The sequence below is a fragment of the Lasioglossum baleicum genome, chromosome 7, assembly GCF_051020765.1.
Source record: "Lasioglossum baleicum chromosome 7, iyLasBale1, whole genome shotgun sequence".
NCBI lineage: Eukaryota > Metazoa > Arthropoda > Insecta > Hymenoptera > Halictidae > Lasioglossum > Lasioglossum baleicum.
Window position 1 is genome coordinate 2,487,368 of NC_134935.1, and position 19,222 is coordinate 2,506,589.

At 35.8% G+C, this 19,222-nt stretch overlaps 3 protein-coding genes across 5 annotated transcripts in view; 1 reads left to right on the plus strand and 2 right to left on the minus strand.

Moving 5' to 3' along the window:
• Positions 1–2,594, minus strand: part of LOC143210820 (F-box only protein 32) — a 44,411-nt gene extending 41,817 nt beyond the window's left edge. Inside the window, exon 1 of the mRNA XM_076428020.1 lies at positions 322–2,594. Within this exon, the coding sequence (XP_076284135.1) occupies positions 322–443 (122 nt within the window). The 5' untranslated portion in view covers positions 444–2,594. The remainder of the gene's footprint in view (positions 1–321) is intronic.
• A 145-nt stretch (positions 2,595–2,739) lies between these two features.
• On the minus strand, positions 2,740–16,057 carry LOC143210488 (uncharacterized). The gene is made up of 10 exons (XM_076427378.1): positions 15,806–16,057; positions 13,496–13,753; positions 13,279–13,419; positions 13,083–13,207; positions 12,977–12,993; positions 7,141–7,239; positions 5,505–5,654; positions 5,272–5,438; positions 2,974–3,361; positions 2,740–2,904 (listed from the first exon to the last, which is right to left on the minus strand). Exons 1-10 carry the CDS (start codon positions 15,911–15,913, stop codon positions 2,753–2,755), a joined length of 1,605 nt encoding a protein of 534 aa, XP_076283493.1. The 5' UTR covers positions 15,914–16,057; the 3' UTR covers positions 2,740–2,752.
• Olf186-m (Ki-ras-induced actin-interacting protein-IP3R-interacting domain olf186-M) lies at positions 6,237–12,328 on the plus strand. 3 transcript variants are annotated; one of them, XM_076428014.1, is made up of 6 exons: positions 6,237–6,505; positions 6,687–6,706; positions 6,985–7,288; positions 7,797–8,092; positions 8,756–8,980; positions 9,072–12,328. In XM_076428014.1, exons 2-6 carry the CDS (start codon positions 6,697–6,699, stop codon positions 10,124–10,126), a joined length of 1,890 nt encoding a protein of 629 aa, XP_076284129.1. In that variant the 5' UTR covers positions 6,237–6,505; positions 6,687–6,696; the 3' UTR covers positions 10,127–12,328. The 3 variants fall into 3 exon arrangements, with proteins under 3 accessions (XP_076284129.1, XP_076284130.1, XP_076284131.1); XM_076428015.1 differs by lacking the exon at positions 6,687–6,706 and having other exon boundaries at positions 6,238–6,505; XM_076428016.1 differs by lacking the exons at positions 6,237–6,505; positions 6,687–6,706 and having other exon boundaries at positions 7,108–7,288; positions 7,781–8,092.
• Positions 16,058–19,222: the final 3,165 nt, after the last annotated feature.

Consider the following 19,222-nt stretch of genomic DNA (forward strand, 5'->3'; position numbering starts at 1 on the left):
ATGGACGGGAACGCGAGAGCGAGTCATTTAGACGACACGGAATATTCTCGACGAACGTTACGAGGTACGAGCAGCGGGAAGAGGGTCGCGACCGATACGACTGACACTGTAGCACAATTGTAAACAAACCGAGGACCAACTGTCAAACGAACAGCTGTCACCGTGGCCAGAGCTACGTCACCGTGTGGTCAGAGTTACCTGGACGGAACCGCTCGTTACGTCCGCTGTTATTTTCCAAAACAAAGAGAACTTCACCGCAAAAGGTGGAAAGAGTTGAGACGAGACGGTCCATAGATCTCGCTCGCTCTGCGTCGCACTTACCGTAATAGGAGTGAAAGCGTTTTATTGTTGGCGCACTCGAGGATTTTTTTCTTTTCCCAACCCTCGACGGTCTTGACCCATTCCTCGCCAGGACTGCGCCAATCCTTCGATATGAACGGCATCGTCTGCGAGCAGAACGCGAGACGAGCGTAGTCGCGCGCGCAACCGTACCTCTCCCCGCGAGAAACCTTGGAAAATCCAGCTCACTGTTTCGCGGACGCCCAATGTTTGGCAGCGAGACAGCACGGTTCGTTCGGTCTGGTTCGCGGCTCCGATCGACCGCGCATGGCTTTGTTTTACTGACGTCACTCTCCTATCAGCTGTGCGGCCATCCGATCGCTTCGCTCTCGCCTGTCTGGATATTCCCCCGCCATCTTGAATCTTATTCCAAGCACGCATGCGTCATACGACACGGTGCTCCACGCCCGCGAGATTTAAACTCGCCTTGGACACGCATCGGACAAAAGCTGTCGCTCGCTTCACAACAACGCCAAACCAACGTCAGTTTTTTTGCACTGATTCCGAATCTACCCTTAATTTTCCCCTAAACGCACAGTTTTTGAGAAATTTAATTTTAAACGAATATTGTGATATTATTACAAAAGATATTGAATTGTTCTTCACAGCAAAAGATTCTGTAGACTTTCCCGGATACAGTGATATCCAATATTAATACATTATGGATGTTTAAACGTGTTTAAACAATCATTAAAGATGGAGAGACACCACTTTTCCACCAATTTTTGAAGATATTTTTCAGCGTAACTTAAAAAAATAAGGGTCCAGCGTAAAATCGAATTCTATCACGCGATAGAGCAGACTTTTCTCTTGAGAAACTTCCCTTTGAAGTTTACAACGCCGACGTTTTTATCGAACCAGAAAGCAAAATATCTCGTCACAAAAACTGTGCGTCTAGGCGAAAAATTAAGAGCAAATTCGGGATCGGCGCAAAAAAATCTATAAGAATCGCATAGCAAAAATCGAAACGTCAAAACAAAGTAAAAATTTGTTGGACAGTGTCATTATACAGTGAATCTCAGTGATGTTCGGACACTTTTAAACGAACTATCTTGATAAATTAGAACAATTAGTTTACTACATGAATTTCAAAAATATTATTGTCCTTTTGGAAGTGTCCGAATAACACTGTTATTCGCTGTATGTACAGTGTGACTCCCACTAATATTCAGACACTCTTAAAAAGACGATAACTTTTTGAATATTGGACTATACGATTCAGACTTTTTTGAAAAGTTAGAACAATTGGTTTGCTACACAATGTGATAGAAATGTTTGAGAAAAATTGCAAGTTGTCAATTTTTGAATTGCAGAGAAAATACTAAAATTTGTATTCCGCAACTTTTTTATGTGGGCTTATATGTAAAATTTAGAGAACACGTTTTGTAGATCTGTATCAATTAAACATATTCGGAAAATTTCATCAAAATCGGTCGACGTTGCAATGAGCTACAAACGTTTAAAGATGGTACAAGTTGCAGTTTTTCACGATTTTCGGCCTCTAACTGCAACAAATTTAAGGATTCTTACATCTTTCAATGTCTGTCGATTAAACTTTCGCAATACATATCATTGACACATTGACACAGATCTAAAAAACATATTTTTTAAATTTTCAATGTAGGCCCACATAAAATAGTTGTAAAATGCAACTTTTACTATTTTGTCTACAATTCCGACTAATTGCAATTTTTGGAAAAATTTCTTTTCACATCGTGTAGTAAACCAATTGCTCTAACTTCTCAAAAAAGTCCGAATTGTATAGTCTAATATTAAAAAAATTATCGTCTTTTTGAGAGTGTCCGAATAGTAGTGGGAGTCACTGCGTAACAGCGCAGCATTTTTTCCCTTTTTGAAGTGAAAACTTCTTTAGGCGCGCTGCGTACACAACTGCTGACCAGTGAAAGAGTCTGATCCGTCAGGCTCCTAGGTGAAACGCTATTCGGGTAAACTGGGCTCCCCGAGTTTAGCCGAGCCAACGAGAAACAAACAGATGTGCAATCGCCATAGAAGGTTCCACTTCGGTTTTTCCTCCTTTTGAGTGGAATGAAGACGACGTTGACGTAATTATTATGCACAGAATCTTCGACTACGTGTAGTAGATATTTTTTGAAGCGAAATTGCGATAGAAGCTTTATCAAACCATATATCAAAATATGTTCCCGACAAAACGGAGCTAGAGAAATGATTCAATAGCTCATAACGTAAAAATAAATTCTTGTTTCAGCTTATAGAATTACATACTCGGTACATTCTACACATAATCGAATATTCTGTACATTCTTCGATTCCATTCAGCAGATACATATCTTCCCATTATGTATGTCATGTGTCTTGAAAAAATACAAGACACGCTTCACGCAAAGTATCCTACGTGGAAGTGTATAGAAAAGCCAGAAATTATGTACAATCTTTAAGTTATATTTAAATCGTTTAAGTGTTTGCCTGTTTCCGAAACGGTATCCGCAGATATCGAATTTTCTTCTTTTTCTTTCGCCTCTTCCCCTTCTTCTCCCTCCTCTTCTTCCTCAGATTCCGAATCAGTCGGCGGAAAATCTGAAACAGCTATCGAGACGAAACGAATGTAATGTCAGTTGCCTGGATTTACGATTGAATAAACCATTGTAGATTTACCGAGTCTATCTATCTTTTCCTGTCTGGCATCGGCGAGGAATTGTTCTTGCGCCGCTATAATTTCCTCCGAATTCGCACAAAGTGAATATTTCTTCAGCAATTCGTCGTTCAATTCTAAAAAGGCATGGCCCCAAGAAAATTTTCCAAGATAAAAATTGGCTTCCTCTGAAAATCCTGTTATGATCAATGCAGCTGCTAAAGCTTCCACGCAACTCAATTGACAAGGTTTGCCGTAATTGATTGGATTTGCGGCGACTAGAAACGGCAAAAGGCGAGGATTCGGAGTTCTCATTCTACTGAATGGAGTATCGTCCAAACGTGCCCAACTACAATCAACGACCGCGCAACCGTAATCACGTACAATATCGCGATCGGTTGGACTGACGCACTGAAACAGAATATTTTGCTTAAACTTTTTGGCTACAGTACATTCTCGCATGGAACTATCAATATATATGGCACGATATGTTGCACGTTGTTATGATCATTGACCAAAATGGACTTCTCGTTCGCATAGGTGCATAATATGTTTATAAAGAAAAGAACTCAAAGTTGGTGATAGCTGGTCCATTTCTTCATCTTTGCTACGTCTCATCGTATTTACTTATTTTCTTTTCTTCTGGCTAAACACTGTTAGGATATACTACATAATTTAGATAAACAACGAATGAATAAAATTATAAAATTGATCACAAATTGAAATAAATAAGCACTTACATATATGCCAAGGGGATAAATTTATACAAGTCAGTTCAGGTCCCATAAAAATCACTGACAACATTTTACCAACTCCAGATTTGACCGACAATGATTTTAACCAGCACATGTACTACCTCACTGATTATGTACTTTTGTCTTGATATACACAATGTGAGGACAAATTTACGAAGAAACGAGATTAAACCAAACTGAACAAAATATAGTTATATTAGGTCAATCGGAAAGTTCCGTACGTTTTTTTTTACAAAAAGTAGAGCTTTATTTAAGAAACAAAATGAAAAAGTACATCAATCAAAATATTGTCAATCGTTAGCGATGACTTTTCCCCATGTTTCGGGCAGCAAGCGAATTTCGCGATGAAAGAATGAGTCATCTTTGGAGGTCATCCAGTCGGAGATCCATTTTTCGACATCTCCGTAAGAATTAAATCGTTTCTCAGCAAGTGCGTGTGCCATCGACCGAAACAAGTGATAGTCAGAAGGGGCACAGTCAGGTGAATAAGCCGCATAGGGTAGCACTTCCCAGCGAAGTGCTTTTAACATTTCTTTGACAACTTTCGTGACGTTTTGCAAGCAAAATTTTGCAGATGGTTTTTCGCTTTTCAATGTCTCTTGGCTTGACACACTTTCCTTCTTTGTAGACCTTCCCCAAGGCTTTTAAACGATCAGAAATGACAGATTGAACACAATTTAACGCTTCTGCAATTTGTTTTTGTGTTTGACATGGATCTTCATCCACCAATGCCTGCAATTCTTTGTCTTCGAATACTCGTGGCCGTCCAGAACGCTCATCGTCCTCTACAGTAAAGTCAGCATTTTTAAAGCGTCGAAACCACGCTCTACATGTTTTATCGGATACAGCATTATCGCCATAAACGTGTACAATCATTCGATGAGCTTCAGCTACAGTTTTTTTCCAATTGGAGCAAAAGATTAACACTTTGCGCAAATGATGCTTATTCGGCTCAAATTTCGACATTTTCAATGTAGAAAAAAACGATGTTATTGATGCAAGCGTATATTGTTATGTATTGAATTTGAAAAATGTCCAAACTAAAAAGTTAACCTTACTTTAGACGTTATATTTAGTTAACGACAGTTTAAGCTACGGCTAGTCGACGCTAAACGGACGGAACTTTCCGATTGACCTAATACATTATTTATAGATACATAAGGTATTAGATACAATGTATTTTCTATTTACTACTAGATAGTACTGTCGTCGACTAAAGTTGTTACGTGTCAAAATCATTGTCAGTCAAATCTGGAGTCAGTGAAACCTGTCTCAGTGATTTTCATGGGACCTGTTGATTCATGATGCAGTTATACAAAAGTATATGTAAGAGAACAGTGAAATTAAGACAGAACAGTGTCAATAAAATCATGTTAACGTTGAAACAGTTGTGGATATTCTTCCTCATCTTACGTGAAATGTTAGATCGGTTTGGTAGAATGGCAAATGTGTTATAAATAGTAAGAAATATTTAAAGGGCGTATACGTGTACATGCCTTTCATATATATTGATAGATCTGTGAGGGCATATTTACCATCTCCGTTTATTATACATGCTAAATATACCTTTTGGCCAACTGGAGTCAGGACTAAGCCTGGAAACCGAACACCTAACCTCAGTATTTTCACCAGACCATGCCTAACGAGTTTTCTACCGGAACATTTCTTCGGGTCGCATTGTCCAAGATCCCACATAGCAACCGGGAAAGGAGGTGACCATTTTTCGGCTTCCTCTGAATAAATTCGTCAATATGATTTTTCGTGTTTTTGTCGAGATCATGGAACAAAATGTACCTAACCTGGTTCCTCGTCCTCCTTATCAGATGTGTCTCTTTCCTGGCGATACCTCTCTTCTTTTCCAACCACATGACGAGGTCGCCTCGTTAATATATTCTTCTTATTTTTCTTCCCGCGGGATGACATGAACGAAATCCCTAAATGATTCCTAATTTAGCACTAAAGTCTCACCCGTGCCCTTCGACGACACTTGTCAACACACCTACACACACTCTGCCGATGCTATTGCCTGTATAAGTATTTACACGTGCGTGCACTTTGGAATTACCTATATCAGCCTATATGTATATGTCGTGTGCAAAGGCATGATGTATCGTCGACAAGATAACAATAATATATGTTTACATATCGAAAGAGCCACATTTAGCTCAGATTTAAGAGATTATTTGATTCATTTAAGCTTACCCAGACCTATGCAGCTGAACGTAATTTATATTTTGTTACTACAGTTTGAATGACAATATTGTTTCATAAATATATATGGTTATATACGCAGGTTGCATTCTTTCAATAAAGTAAAAATACGCAAACACGCCCGAATGTTTATTATTTTATAATATATACTGTATATACAGATACATTTCTTATCTTTCGAAACTATTATGTTTACATCTATCGAAAACTTTCTTAGTTGTAAAGATGTATGTATTTATTTGAGACTCATTCTTCGCATCTTGTTGAACACGCATATTTAAAAACGGAAATTTTTTTTCCATGAAAATCTAGTCGTTTTATGGTTAGAACGCGTAAAAGCAAAAATATGATAACGATCAGGAATGTTCGTCTTGTATTTGGATACAATCCAATGGATAGTGATAGTACCACTGCATCAAACGGCCCTGAAACACTCCCATAGTGTGAGTAACAAGTGGCCGTTCTGTTCTCAATCGGTTCGCGGAGCACAAATCGTTCAGAGAACGATGCTTCTCTGAACATGTGTTTGCAAGCGTTTCCATTCGTCTAAGAATGCATTGTGTGCTGTGATATTCCGTTTACTTAGGAGGTAGGTAGAAATTGATCGCATCGAATGCAATAATATGCTCGTGTAACATCGTAACGATAATCCTGCAACCTCACATAAAAACAATAACTTAAATAGCTAATGCGTATTTCTAAATACAAGAACACGTATTCGGTTTTCTTCGTTTTAATGACGTTCTTATTTTATTCGCGCTGCCCCGTAGCCCGTGCGACATGGATCCAGGTACTTGAATAATCCTTCATATTTTTTAATAGATGTTTAAAAACAAAACTCGCAATTCACGTAATTATGTAATTGACGTGTATGTTCAATGTTACTTTACGCGCGTATACGATACACATAGTTCCGCGAAAATGTATGTCTATATAATAAGTTGCACATATTTTTAATAAGAGTGCATTTTCAAGCGAATAATAAATTTATTTCTTCGAATCAAATTACTGCTGTAAATATCATGAGTCTTATATATCTGACCATAGTTATTGTTCGAATTTCATTAGAAAGCATCGGCACAGACACAATTATTAAAGTAACAGATTGGCTGCGTGGTCTTTGGGAAATGAGACGCCGGACCGGCCCAGTTCAACAATGGGTTGATTCATTACCATCGCCCGCAAAATCAAACTTACCGATGGCAAGTCCGTGTCAAGATGTACCTTTGGAACCAGTTACTGCTTCTTCGATGACACCAACAGAGCCTAAAGACATTCCATATCCTGTGGGAATAAAATCCCCAGCCATGACTATATCAGCACCTATTCATGTTCCTAATACACCAACAGTTAACACATCTGGCCTACACAGGTATTGCAAAGAACAGAATTATTTTAGAAGAACAGAAGAATTTCTTTTTAAAGGAGCAGACTTGTTTTTAGGATTGCAAGGATATGGGATGCGCCTTCTCGTTTCTCGATAATGCATGCGTTGGGGGTTTTCAGTAGTCATAAGTGCTAGAGAAAAGATCAATCTAGCTTCTCAAAGTGGCCTATTTTTGCATTTGCGAGGCGTTTTGCCTCGTATATTCCTCATAATTTGCATTATGCGGAAGTGTACAGCTGCGTATGTAGCTATTTTCATAAAGCTGCAACAAATTATGCTTTGAAAACACAAAAGTAGGCCAGGTTTGGAAGCTTGCGTGCTAGATTGATCTTTTATTTAGCACTTTTGACTACAGAAAAACCCCATCTTTGCAATATCGAGAAATGAGAAGGCGCATCCTGCACCCTTGCAATCCTGGAAACGAGTCCACCCCCTTAACACCTGTTCACAAAATTACTTACAGACATAAAAATTTAGTTCTGTTCGATTGCAGCTCACTGCCTCATAAATTGGTACGTGATCCGAGTTTACAGTCTGATAGCAGTCATTGTAGCAGCGTGGAAAGCTTGTTAGAACTGAGGAAAGCAGATCCAGAAGCTATTTTACTTGGCCTAGGATTTGGTGGCTGTTCAGGCAGCCCTCAAGAGAATGGTTCCCTTTCCCGAATACCAAAAAGGTTTTTACAACCGTCGAAGCTCAAAGGCATAGCCATTAATGATTTTGTGAAGCACCAACAAGAAACTAGCGAATCTATTGATTCTGTATCTTTAGGATATCGAGGATTAACAGGTAAAATGTAGTAGAAATGATTAATTAGTATTTCAAGAGTAATAATGAAATGTTGAACAACAAATTAGTTAGTCTAAAAATGTTGATAAAGCCGATAGCAAACAATATGCGCAAGCTTTGTGGATAAATTCATGAGAGTCAGTAGTGGATACTATGTTATGGGAATAATAATTTTATAGGAAGCGATGGCACATTATCTGTGTCTCGATTATATCCACAACGCAGACATTCTGGACCAATTAAAGTTGTAAGTCTACCGACAGATAGGACATATCGTTCAATTATAAATTATGACGTTTATTTTGGTTTGTTGGTAGCTATTTGTGAATGTGTATGTCAATCTCTTTTGTTTTTGCTAATTTTTAATGAAATGCACAGTATTATTAGTGTATTATATGGTATCAAAGAAAACAAATCTTCATTTATTTTTGATTATGTAGAGCATATGCTTGTAACGCGAAGAATTATGTATACATTTATGAAATTCGAAAATACCAAATGTTCTACCATGAAATTTATGTATAGTATAGCTGATTATTAAATTATTATTTGTTGCTTTACTTCGTCATCATTATTATTGTTATTATGAGTTATCGCTACTGTGAAGTACATTATAAAGTTCTTGTTAAGAAATATGAAATAATTTCTTATTATATTTAATAGGTTCACCATACGTAGCACCTTCAGAAATTGTACAAAAAATTATGCAACGTTTACGAGAACATGAAAGCCATGAACACGATCCATACGCGATGTACAATTCTTACGAGCAGTATAGTCCATTTCCACAAAGTGGTACGCTTTCCGTACTGTCGCCGGATAATAGACAATTTTTGGAGAGGCCACGATCGAAAAGCCCTGATATGCGTAATAAACGCATGATTATCGGTAAGGAACGAGTACCTTTTAGACTTTTCTTTAATTGAAAACATTACGATTTCACATGGCAAATTCTTGTATGGAAACATACATGCTTCAGGACAAAAGTCTTTTGCGTTTGGACATGACGGGGACCTAATTGAAATCAATCCTTCCGATGTGAAGAGAACGTGCGAAGACAATCTAAACAATGATCCTAATTCTACCGAAAGATCACGAATATCTAGGAATTTCGAGAACACGAACGTAGATAATGATAAAGGGTTTGAAGGTATGACCATCCAAGAAATAGACAAGATAGTACTAAAGAAATCATCGTTTGACAACAGCATAGAATTTTGTGACGATAACATTGCGGAATCACTGGAGACATATACAGAGCATGTAAATATACAAAACGCAAACTCGGAGGATGATATTGATTGCAAAGAGGATGCCGCCTTCTTAAATACAGCATTACTAAATTACTCTGATATTCGACGAGCTAGCGATGGATTTTGCGATACGAAACAGTACGTAGAGAATTCATCAATGGAGCATGCTAGGAGACACAGCGATAGTTTTGTTCACGCGGTTGAGAATGGCAGTAACGAGACGATTTTATCACAAAGAAGAAAAACCTTGAGACGCCAGGCTAGAATAAATGATATAGATGCGATCAATTATTGTACTTCGAAAACGTGTATTTCGGATACAACGGAAGAGAAAGTAATAAACTCGCAGGAAAAGATAGATATCGGCGAACACAGTAAGAACACTCGAGTGAAATCACTCCAAAAGATCGATGAAAGTATAAAATCAAAAAATAGAGACGAAAGTTGCGGTAAACATTGTAATGCGATGCCAAGAAAAATAGATGATTCAACTCGATGTATAGATGATAGTTTAGACGAAGAGAGTCAACAACATAATGTCAGTAAACACTATGTAGAAAAAAGTCAGTCCTTAAGACAAACGTGTATCGATAGTGGAGAGGGTACAACAAATTGTTGTTGTTGCCGATCTGGTTCTACGAAGTATTGGAAAAAAATGGACAAAATTATTCAAGAGAATAAGAATTTTGAGAAGATAGTGAAAAAAAATAGAAGGGAAATGGCGGAGATTCGTGAAATGTTGAGCAGTGTATTATCCGTACGGTTGGAACCTGGTTTCTGATCTGAATTAATAAATTTAACGCCAAAACCAATTCCGGCAACAAGTGAACGGTGACCAATGATCGATTGAACAAATTGAGAAAATATTTTATCTCGTACACTATGTTTCAAGTTCCACTTCGCTGATCTATTCGAAGAACAAGATATTTATTTTATACGTATGTATCAGTAAGTAGCGCTACGTAAAGGCATTTCGAATCAGCACACTTCTAGTAAAACTGGCACACAGAAGTATCTCAGGAAGTAATTAATACCATAATAACTGTCAATGCCAATCGTTCGTGCACGAAGGAACATCTTTATTCATAACAGTTGCATTTCCGTGTTTTTATAGTTATAAATAAAGATGTAACTATTTTGTTATGTTTTTAAATTTTATTCTTATTATATAATATAATATAGAACAAATACCAATGTTCAATACACAACATTTACAAATAAGTTCTCATTGTCACATACAATTATAATATTTCGTTATGTTTGAGTCTTACTTTTATTGTATTATATATTATACTTGTTACTTTTAGCAGATTTCTTCTCTGTTGAACATTTGAAGTTATATTATTGTTACATCAACGTACGAATAATTTTACAGTTCGATCGTGTATATATATGCAATAGACTGTAAACATGATTAAAATAATTTTAAAGTCTTCTATTAAAATCAAAAGGTATAACGCTATGTTACATTCCCAGGGTCAATTAAAGAAATTCGTAGAATTTCGAGCCGTAATTTTGTCCAGCAATAATGTGATAATATATTGTGTAATAATACGTCGTTTATTGCATTCTCTTATTTATAATTAAAACGTAACAAATTAGTGAAATATGTAACGGTTACTGAACATTGGTACGTACGTGCAATGTCTTTGTTCAATTTCAGAATATATTCCTACTGTTTGTAGAGTCTTTGATACTTCACTTACAATCGCGGCCGAAAAAAAAACAATCAAACGAGAACATTTTAGAAGAGAAAAAGAAACATTTTTTTGTAAATATTTAATGACTGCTTCTATATTTGTAGCGCGAACATCAATGGTAATAAACTACATTCCAGATCTGTGTGAACAGTGAGTTTGTTTCTAATAGTACGTATTAGATAAAAAAGAAATTGTTAGCGTCGACCTACAAAGATATGAGTATGTATTTCAGTTCATTCATATGAATTGCATAAAAGTAAAATATATATTTTTTATATACTATATTTTCTTTCTCTTAATATTATATTCTATAGAATATAATAAATTTTTAGCATCTAGAAATTGACAGACGACCTAAATTTGAGATAAACATTAGAAACGAATTTATAGTAATTGCTACACAATTTTCTCGAATCTGCTTTTTATTGAAAGCTAAAAAAAAAAAATATTTCGCACACTTTAAACTTTCTTGCCTACTTTGATGTTCACACTACCTTGCATTCTTCACTTTTAAGAATAGACACTCGAAAGTATAGTGTAGTTGCTATGAAAATTAATTCGCACAACCAGTATAAAAAGAGAGAGGTCTGAACTGTGAAAAATCTGGATGTGCGCAGCTTTTATTCGATAAGGTTATAATACTCTTGTTTGTGCTCAAGATTCTCTGTACTTTATGGTTACAATTAATAATAATTTGTGTTTTAGTATGAAACGAATATCGATTTATTTGAGCGTCTCGGGAACATCAATTATATATCAATGCAAACGCTTGCTAATCCAAGAAAATATGAATATAGGAGATGTACTTATAGGTACTACAAATATAATAGAAACACTTCAAGTACAACTTTAAATATTCTTCTTATCCGATATCATCTGAAATTTTAGGAAGAGAATTCATAGAGAATTATTTTCAAATATATCGTTTAATGTTTAAAATTTTTAACTTGTAATGAAAATTATATTCCTTACTGTATGCCCACATTCCAATAAGTTTGATGTACATAGATTATACAAACAGGATAGTCGTTTTTTTCGTATTGTTTAAGAAACGATAAAATGTACAAATATGGGAACACTGAATAAATAATTAACACAATTTGTTTTTACCCTCTTTTTCTTTCTTTCTTTCTTGAATGCGATCCATAATTTGTATCCATAAAACTAGTCCCAACATGATATACCACTGAACATGATTCGTGACAGTACAATTTAATTTCTTGTTCACACTATTGCTATCGACATAAATTTATTATACATTACATACTTATGGCCACGAAAGATTCCCCAGAATTTAATTAAAAAGTTGGGAACAACATGATTTTTCAGGGAAAATTACACAATGATAGGAACACAACACAAACGGTAACTGACACTGTGATTTCTATATCTAACGTTTTGCATTCTGTTGACTAAACATAATGCAAGATTTAATTACTCAAAGTAACGCTATACGATATAAATATTTAAAGTACAGTAGACGGCCATGTGAATTTTGAGATCATGATTGTGACTGTTACAAGGAAAAATACAAGACAGCATTTTAAAAATAATTTGTAGTTGGAATAAGACTTGAAAACTTGTTGAAACTATAAAATATAAAATGTGAGTGGATATTGTATATTCAAATAACTGGATAATGATAAAGGTTTACAAGTAGCTTTACCGTTAATTGAGTCGAGTATCTGGACTCGATCATGCCATCAATTATACGTAAAGCTACGCTTTGCAACAAACTAAGATCCATGGTCCACTCAATTTTATTCTCAAACACGAATCTGCTAGAATATCAATTTGTAAACTGCTTCTATGTGTTTTCGTAATATGCTTGTGTAGTGTTTATTGTGTACATGTGAATGTGGATGTATTCTTTCTTAGCATACCTTAAAATGTATATAAACAAATAAGATCAATTCTCTGATCTTATATTTAGTCTTCTTTTTCTTCTCTGAAAAGAAAAGAAGAAATAAATCAATTCCTGTATGATTCCAATATAAAAATATAGAGCAAATACTAAAGAAATCGAGAAGAACTTACTTTACAACGTCCTGTTGTTGCTGATCAAGATGAAGTTCAACAATTGTTTCTGTTCTACTTTGAACTTTAAAAGTAACTTGTGCAGCCAAGTATTTATCTTTGTTATTCACCGACCATCCGGAATACTGCAAGAAACAAAAGATTGAAGAACCTGGTAACAAGTACGACAGCATTACAGTGGACATTTAAAACTTACGGTTGATGTGCTTTTGTACAATGTTTTTCCTTCTTCTTTGAAGGGTAAAAACTTTTGCAGTAACGCTTTTCCATCTATCCTCCATAACGTTGGTTCCGTGCTTCCGCCGATGTCTGCTTTTGCGACAACAAATGCGCCAGACTGTAAAAACCAAAATGGACAATAGAAACAATTGATTGTTCCCCCATTAATCGAACGACCTTGCGCATCAACATACAGTAAAGTCTTTTGGCGTTTCTCCAGATGATTCGTTGAAGCTATTATCATCGGAGTCCTCTTCGTCTTCATCCTCTTTCTCATCTTCTTCTTTCTTGGACCGTCTCTTCTTTTTAGGTTTCTTTCCTGTGTCAGAATCTGACTCGTCGTCTTCTTCATCATCTTCCTCCTCGTCCTCTTCTTCTTCCTCGTCCTCTTCCTCTTCTGAATGTTGCCGCTTCTTGGCAGCTTCCCTCTGAGGCCTCTTCTTAGTACCGCTCTGAGTAACATTCATTGGAATATATTCTTTCAATATTTAAAAATGAAAATGGTACACGAAACATGAAATGGTACATCGACTGCCGTGGTGGTCATTACGGACCAGCACTAAACTTTCCAAGGGTGACTGTGGTGGTCGTAGCTGACCATTGCTGACTGGCGCAACTGAATTCGATAAAAGTTTGTAAACTTTGCGAAGAATAACGTTTATAATTTTGTAAGTGCAACTAATATTAACCCTGTGCACTCGGAGCTATTTTAACACCTTGGTCACCCAGCGTAATTCGGCTAAGTTTCCTGCAGGGCTCAAATACGACTATCGGAACACAGAACGTAAACAGAGCGAAAAGCGGGAATTCATGTAGTATATCCAATATACAATATCCTATTTTTAATTAACTCGAACAAGAAGAGCATCACTCAAATATGGGTGACGTGGCGACCAACGTGTTAACTAGGAAATGATTTCTTCCAACCTTGAATAAATCTTCTTTTTTCAGTTTAAGGATATGAAATTATTATACAGTCGAATCTCAATAACTCGAGTCTCAAAGAAAGAACTAAAATCTTTTAAGCCTCTCGGTGTACCCTACGAAAACTCGACTTACAGGGGGTTTATACAAGAGTTAATAATTTGCTGATTCTAATAGTTTTGAAGTACTAATATAATCTACTAGGCTTTTGCATATTGCTATTACATATTAAAGAAATCTGTGATTTGACTTTGCGTTAATGAATTAACAGATTGTTGATCAATGATACTTTCGACGGTAGCCAAAGCAGAGAATACATTTTCTTCAATAACATTGCATCTTTCTATGTAACTTTGTAAACCATTTACAGCTGTTTTGGCTTGTTTAGCTTCCACATTTGGAAAAAATAATTCGAGTTAAAAGAAGCTTTATTTCGATTTATAGAGGTTTTTAAAGTGCAGCGGAAGGGAGTGAACAAAATTTTCGTCTTACAGAGGTTCGAGTTATTACAAGTTTGACTGTAATACCTCATACAATACTCAAACGTGTAGTAATTGATTACATACCAACATATTTTTAATAATGTAAACAATTTTTAATGGCGTCTCGGAGTCACCACTCGAATGCTAAAGGTTAGAATAGTGTTTCTGTATAATATGATTCTTTAATAGGGTCAATTTCGCTTCAGCGCTGGAGGCAAAACCAACAAAATACGTTCGGCAGTCAACGTGTTGAAAAATTAATAAATTTTTATTTATTTCAATATTTCGCCACGTAAAACGCGTTTTGCATGCTGATTAGAAATTAACCCGAATTTATAAAATCGATCGCAATCCGAAATAAGAGAGAAACTCCGAAATGCACAGAAGAAACAATCACTCGCGGCGCACGCATGCATGCATACACCGCACAGGTAGTAAGTATGTAGTTGTACTGTTTTGAAGAATTCATTGGCCGGCGCCACCGACTGACCGGCCGGCAACGATAATTCGCGGCAGTGGCGACGACAGACGCGACTTCACATTTATGGTCGATAAAAATTCTTTTGCATAGAGAAATTACGTCGATCAGGCGTAAACCTTGTGCTTGTATCACCAATCACTGATGACTTTCATGTATTCACGATAAATCAATCGAAATTAGTCGCTACAGTAGATAAAAGTTTCGAGAATGTACGACGTACCGAGTAACGTGTTTGTCACGGGTTCGACGGCGCTGTTAACACAGCCAATTCATATTTGAGAAGATTAATGAAAAACGACTTGCATTTGACAATAACACGGCATGCCGTGTAATATAAACAAAGAACAGGAAACTATTCGAAAGGGACCGTTGAATTAGTTTCGAAAAACGTTCAAAACATTTCCGTTACTTTCTCTGGAAAGTAGCGGATCGAAACGGTAGATTCCGATTGACAGATCTTTACTCGTGAATAATGGCGTATAAATGTTTTTGCTCGAGCTCGAGTCCGATTTCTAAGTCCTCTCGGAATATGGACAATTACAATCGATAAGGAAACAAGCGACTAAATGTTGAAAATACATAAGAATAAGGGAAGCAAAGCGTTAGCGTGGGCTTACTTCGACTCCGGGCTCAGGAGTCCACTCTTCTTCAGAAGCCCCCTCCATTTCTTCTGGATCGTCTGCGGAATATTCGTCTTCGTCCGACACGTCCTTAGTTTTCTTCATGTTGCTTTTGCGCGAAATGTTTGCAAATTTTCCCGAGGGAACTCACTGAACGAGAGAAACAGTCACGAGACCACGTACAAATCGACCAACCAGTACGGAACTACCGCAAACAATATGGCGGTGTACGGCGGCAGGAATTGACTATCGCGCATATCCTCCTGCGCAGCCCGGAAGCGACGCGTGTCTCGTAGCTTCCTAGCGTTCCTATTAGCGCGGGACGTACCATTCTTTCAAACGAAAGACGAGCATCGCACAGTGCACAGCTCGGTAAAATAGTATTTTGAATAGTACACGGTAAATAATCCTATTTATTTTCTAAAGTATGCGTTCAACTCTAAAACTGAAATATTTCATTTGAAAGAATATTTTATTTTAAGAATATAGAAAATATTTGCATTTTGTCTTTATTTTCAATTCCAATTTTAAATATTATTGCTGAAAATAATGGTTCGAATTCAATACATTTATGAGTATAAATAGTTTCTTAACGATAAGTTACACGTACTGTATGTTTATCAACAAACAAAGGATTTTTAAAAGAATATGAACCATGTATGCGACCCATTGCATACGCTTTGAACAAACTACAAGGTGACAATGTCTTTTTCGGTGATATATTTCCTTGGATTTTGGGAATAGAGAATAACTTAAAACATATTGAAAATATCGAAGATGGTACATGTAACATCAAATATTACGAACCCTTCAGACTTCATTTACTATCAAGTCTGAAATTTCGATTTTTCTGAACATGCAAGCGACTATACTATACTACATACATATAATATTCAGTGAATCACGATAATATTCGGACACTTTTAAAAGGACGATAGCTTTTTAAATTTCAGATCATACGACTTGGATTTTGTTTCGAGAAGTTAGAGCAACTAGTTTACTACGAGATGTGAAAGAAAATTTTTGAAAAAATTGCAATTGGTCGGATTTACAGAAAAAACCAGGGCTTCGGAGTCGAAGTCGGAGTCGTGGAGTCGGAGTCGGAGTTTGGGAGTAATTGCTTATCACTGGAGTCGGAGCCGGAGTAAGAAGAAGCTATACATATACATATCGACTCCCGGAGTCGGAGTCAGAGTCGGAAAAAATATATCGACTCCGACTCCAACTCTGGCTCTTTTGTTTATAAATCATTAATAGATTTATGTATACATAAATAAATTGCTAATATTCGATCTACAGTATAGACGTATTGTATATGTATACATATGTATACCTCGACACTATGTAGAGGAGAAACAGTTAAAGTTATGGTAGTAGTATTTTCTAACTATTTCCTGAAAGTGAGAAAGTAACAATCGTGTTGTGTTGTATCAGAGTTATCTGTTTCATATTCTTAGACTTTAATACAATATTTCAACTATTTATTCAGTTTTATTACAACTCTTAATTATTTTGGTAACATATTGTTTCAATTTGGAGAGTCGGAGTCGGAGGTAAAAAAAAAGAGGAGATGGAGTCGAAGTTGGAGTTAAGAATTTTTGTCTACCGACTCTGTGTGAAGCCCTGGAAAAAACACTAGAAATTGTTGTTTACAACTTTTTTTCCTTTCTGAAAAAAAACTATACTATAATCATACAAACATTGCAGAATTAGAATTATTTCAATATTTGAGCGATAGTGATACACAAATTGAAAGTATTGTACCACACAAAATACAAATATATGAAAACATTAGTTTTAAAGTACAACACAGTTATTCCGTCCACTGCCCTAGTTGAGAGACTTTATATCTTTGCTTGGACTGATTCCGCGTCCTCGAAGGAGCACCCTAACAGCGCCCGCTCTAGCGGTTACGTCGCCCCGGACAAAAAGACAAATTGCCGCCCCTTAAGAATATATATATTTTTTAAATAAAGGTACATATTTTTTATTTTCAATAAAAGAGTCAAATCATTTTATTTAAATTTTAATAAAAGCACTTTTTCAATTAATTGGATATTTAACACATCAATATTTTTTTCATAGTTACAGCCAAAATAGCGCCCCTAAATTTTCGCGCCCCGGACAAATGTGCGGGTTGCCCCCCCCCCCCTTACAGCGGGCCCTGACCCTAACAGATGCAAAGGACCGTTGCACTTTGTTATAAATATATGCGAGTAGCCGCAGTCAAACAAAAAGTAAAACGAAAATATAGTATATCATAGTTTCTTATACTAAGTACCATTTCCTTTTGGAATTATTGCCGAGATAAAAAATATTATATCACTCATAAGTAAAATGAAGTTTCTTAGAGTATTATAATATGATTGTTAAAATAGAAATATTTTATTTTGTGTGGTTCACACACACAGATTGTTAAAATAAAAATATTTTATTTTCGAAATTGTAAATCTTATTTAAAATGAATTATGCATTTCGCCAAATAATGCCCACCTCTGGCACAGTGTTTCCAAATCGCGAAATCGTTTCCAAATGGCCGAAACTTCAAAATGCACTTCAATTAAAAATATTAGGTTTTTTTTCAGGCCGCTAATTACGAATCTGTGCTGAAAATTTGTAGTGTTTTTACGAGGGTTGCTAATGATAAATTCAATTCTATTCTTTTTAACTTCCCGATTTTATAGGGAAGTTATTGCAATGACCCCGAAAATCGAAAATCGATTTTTTAGCAGATCTTCACGTTTCATGGTCATTGCAGTCATTCTAGACTATTTTAAGCAAAATGTTCGTATGTGTGTGTGTGTGTGTGTGTGTGTGTGTGTGCGTATGTCTGTTTCTATGGTATCAAATTTTTCGTTAACGTTTTCTGAAAAAGTAACAACGCGATCAGAATGATGAATGATGCAATCGATGTGCCCCGTCGTAACTTAGAGCTGATTAGATTTTGGTCCATATTGGTCAAGTAGTTTTTTAGATTTTTAGTTTTTTTCGAACGGAGTTGATTCTACAATGCAATTTATACGAGAGAATGGAAAGTTTCCACCGAAGAAACAAACGTAATTACACAAAAAAATTTTTTTTTCATTTTTCTTAAATTAAAAAAAATTTTTTTAATTTAAAAAAAAATTTTTTTTTTGTACCTTACGCTAATGTTTCCGCTTACAATAATCGAAAATTATCCCAATGCAAGAGTGAGTTAATCATCTCTACTCCCGAGAATACATTTTCAAAGAATATCGATGAAAGTACAAAAAAAATTTATATTACAATCTTTAAAAAAACAATCAGTTCAAAACGAATTATTAACTGAGATTAAATTGAAAATTAATATAAACAATATGATAATTATTAATAACATTAATGTTGAAAACGGATTGGTTAATGGAGCACACATGCGGAATATTAAAATTTATT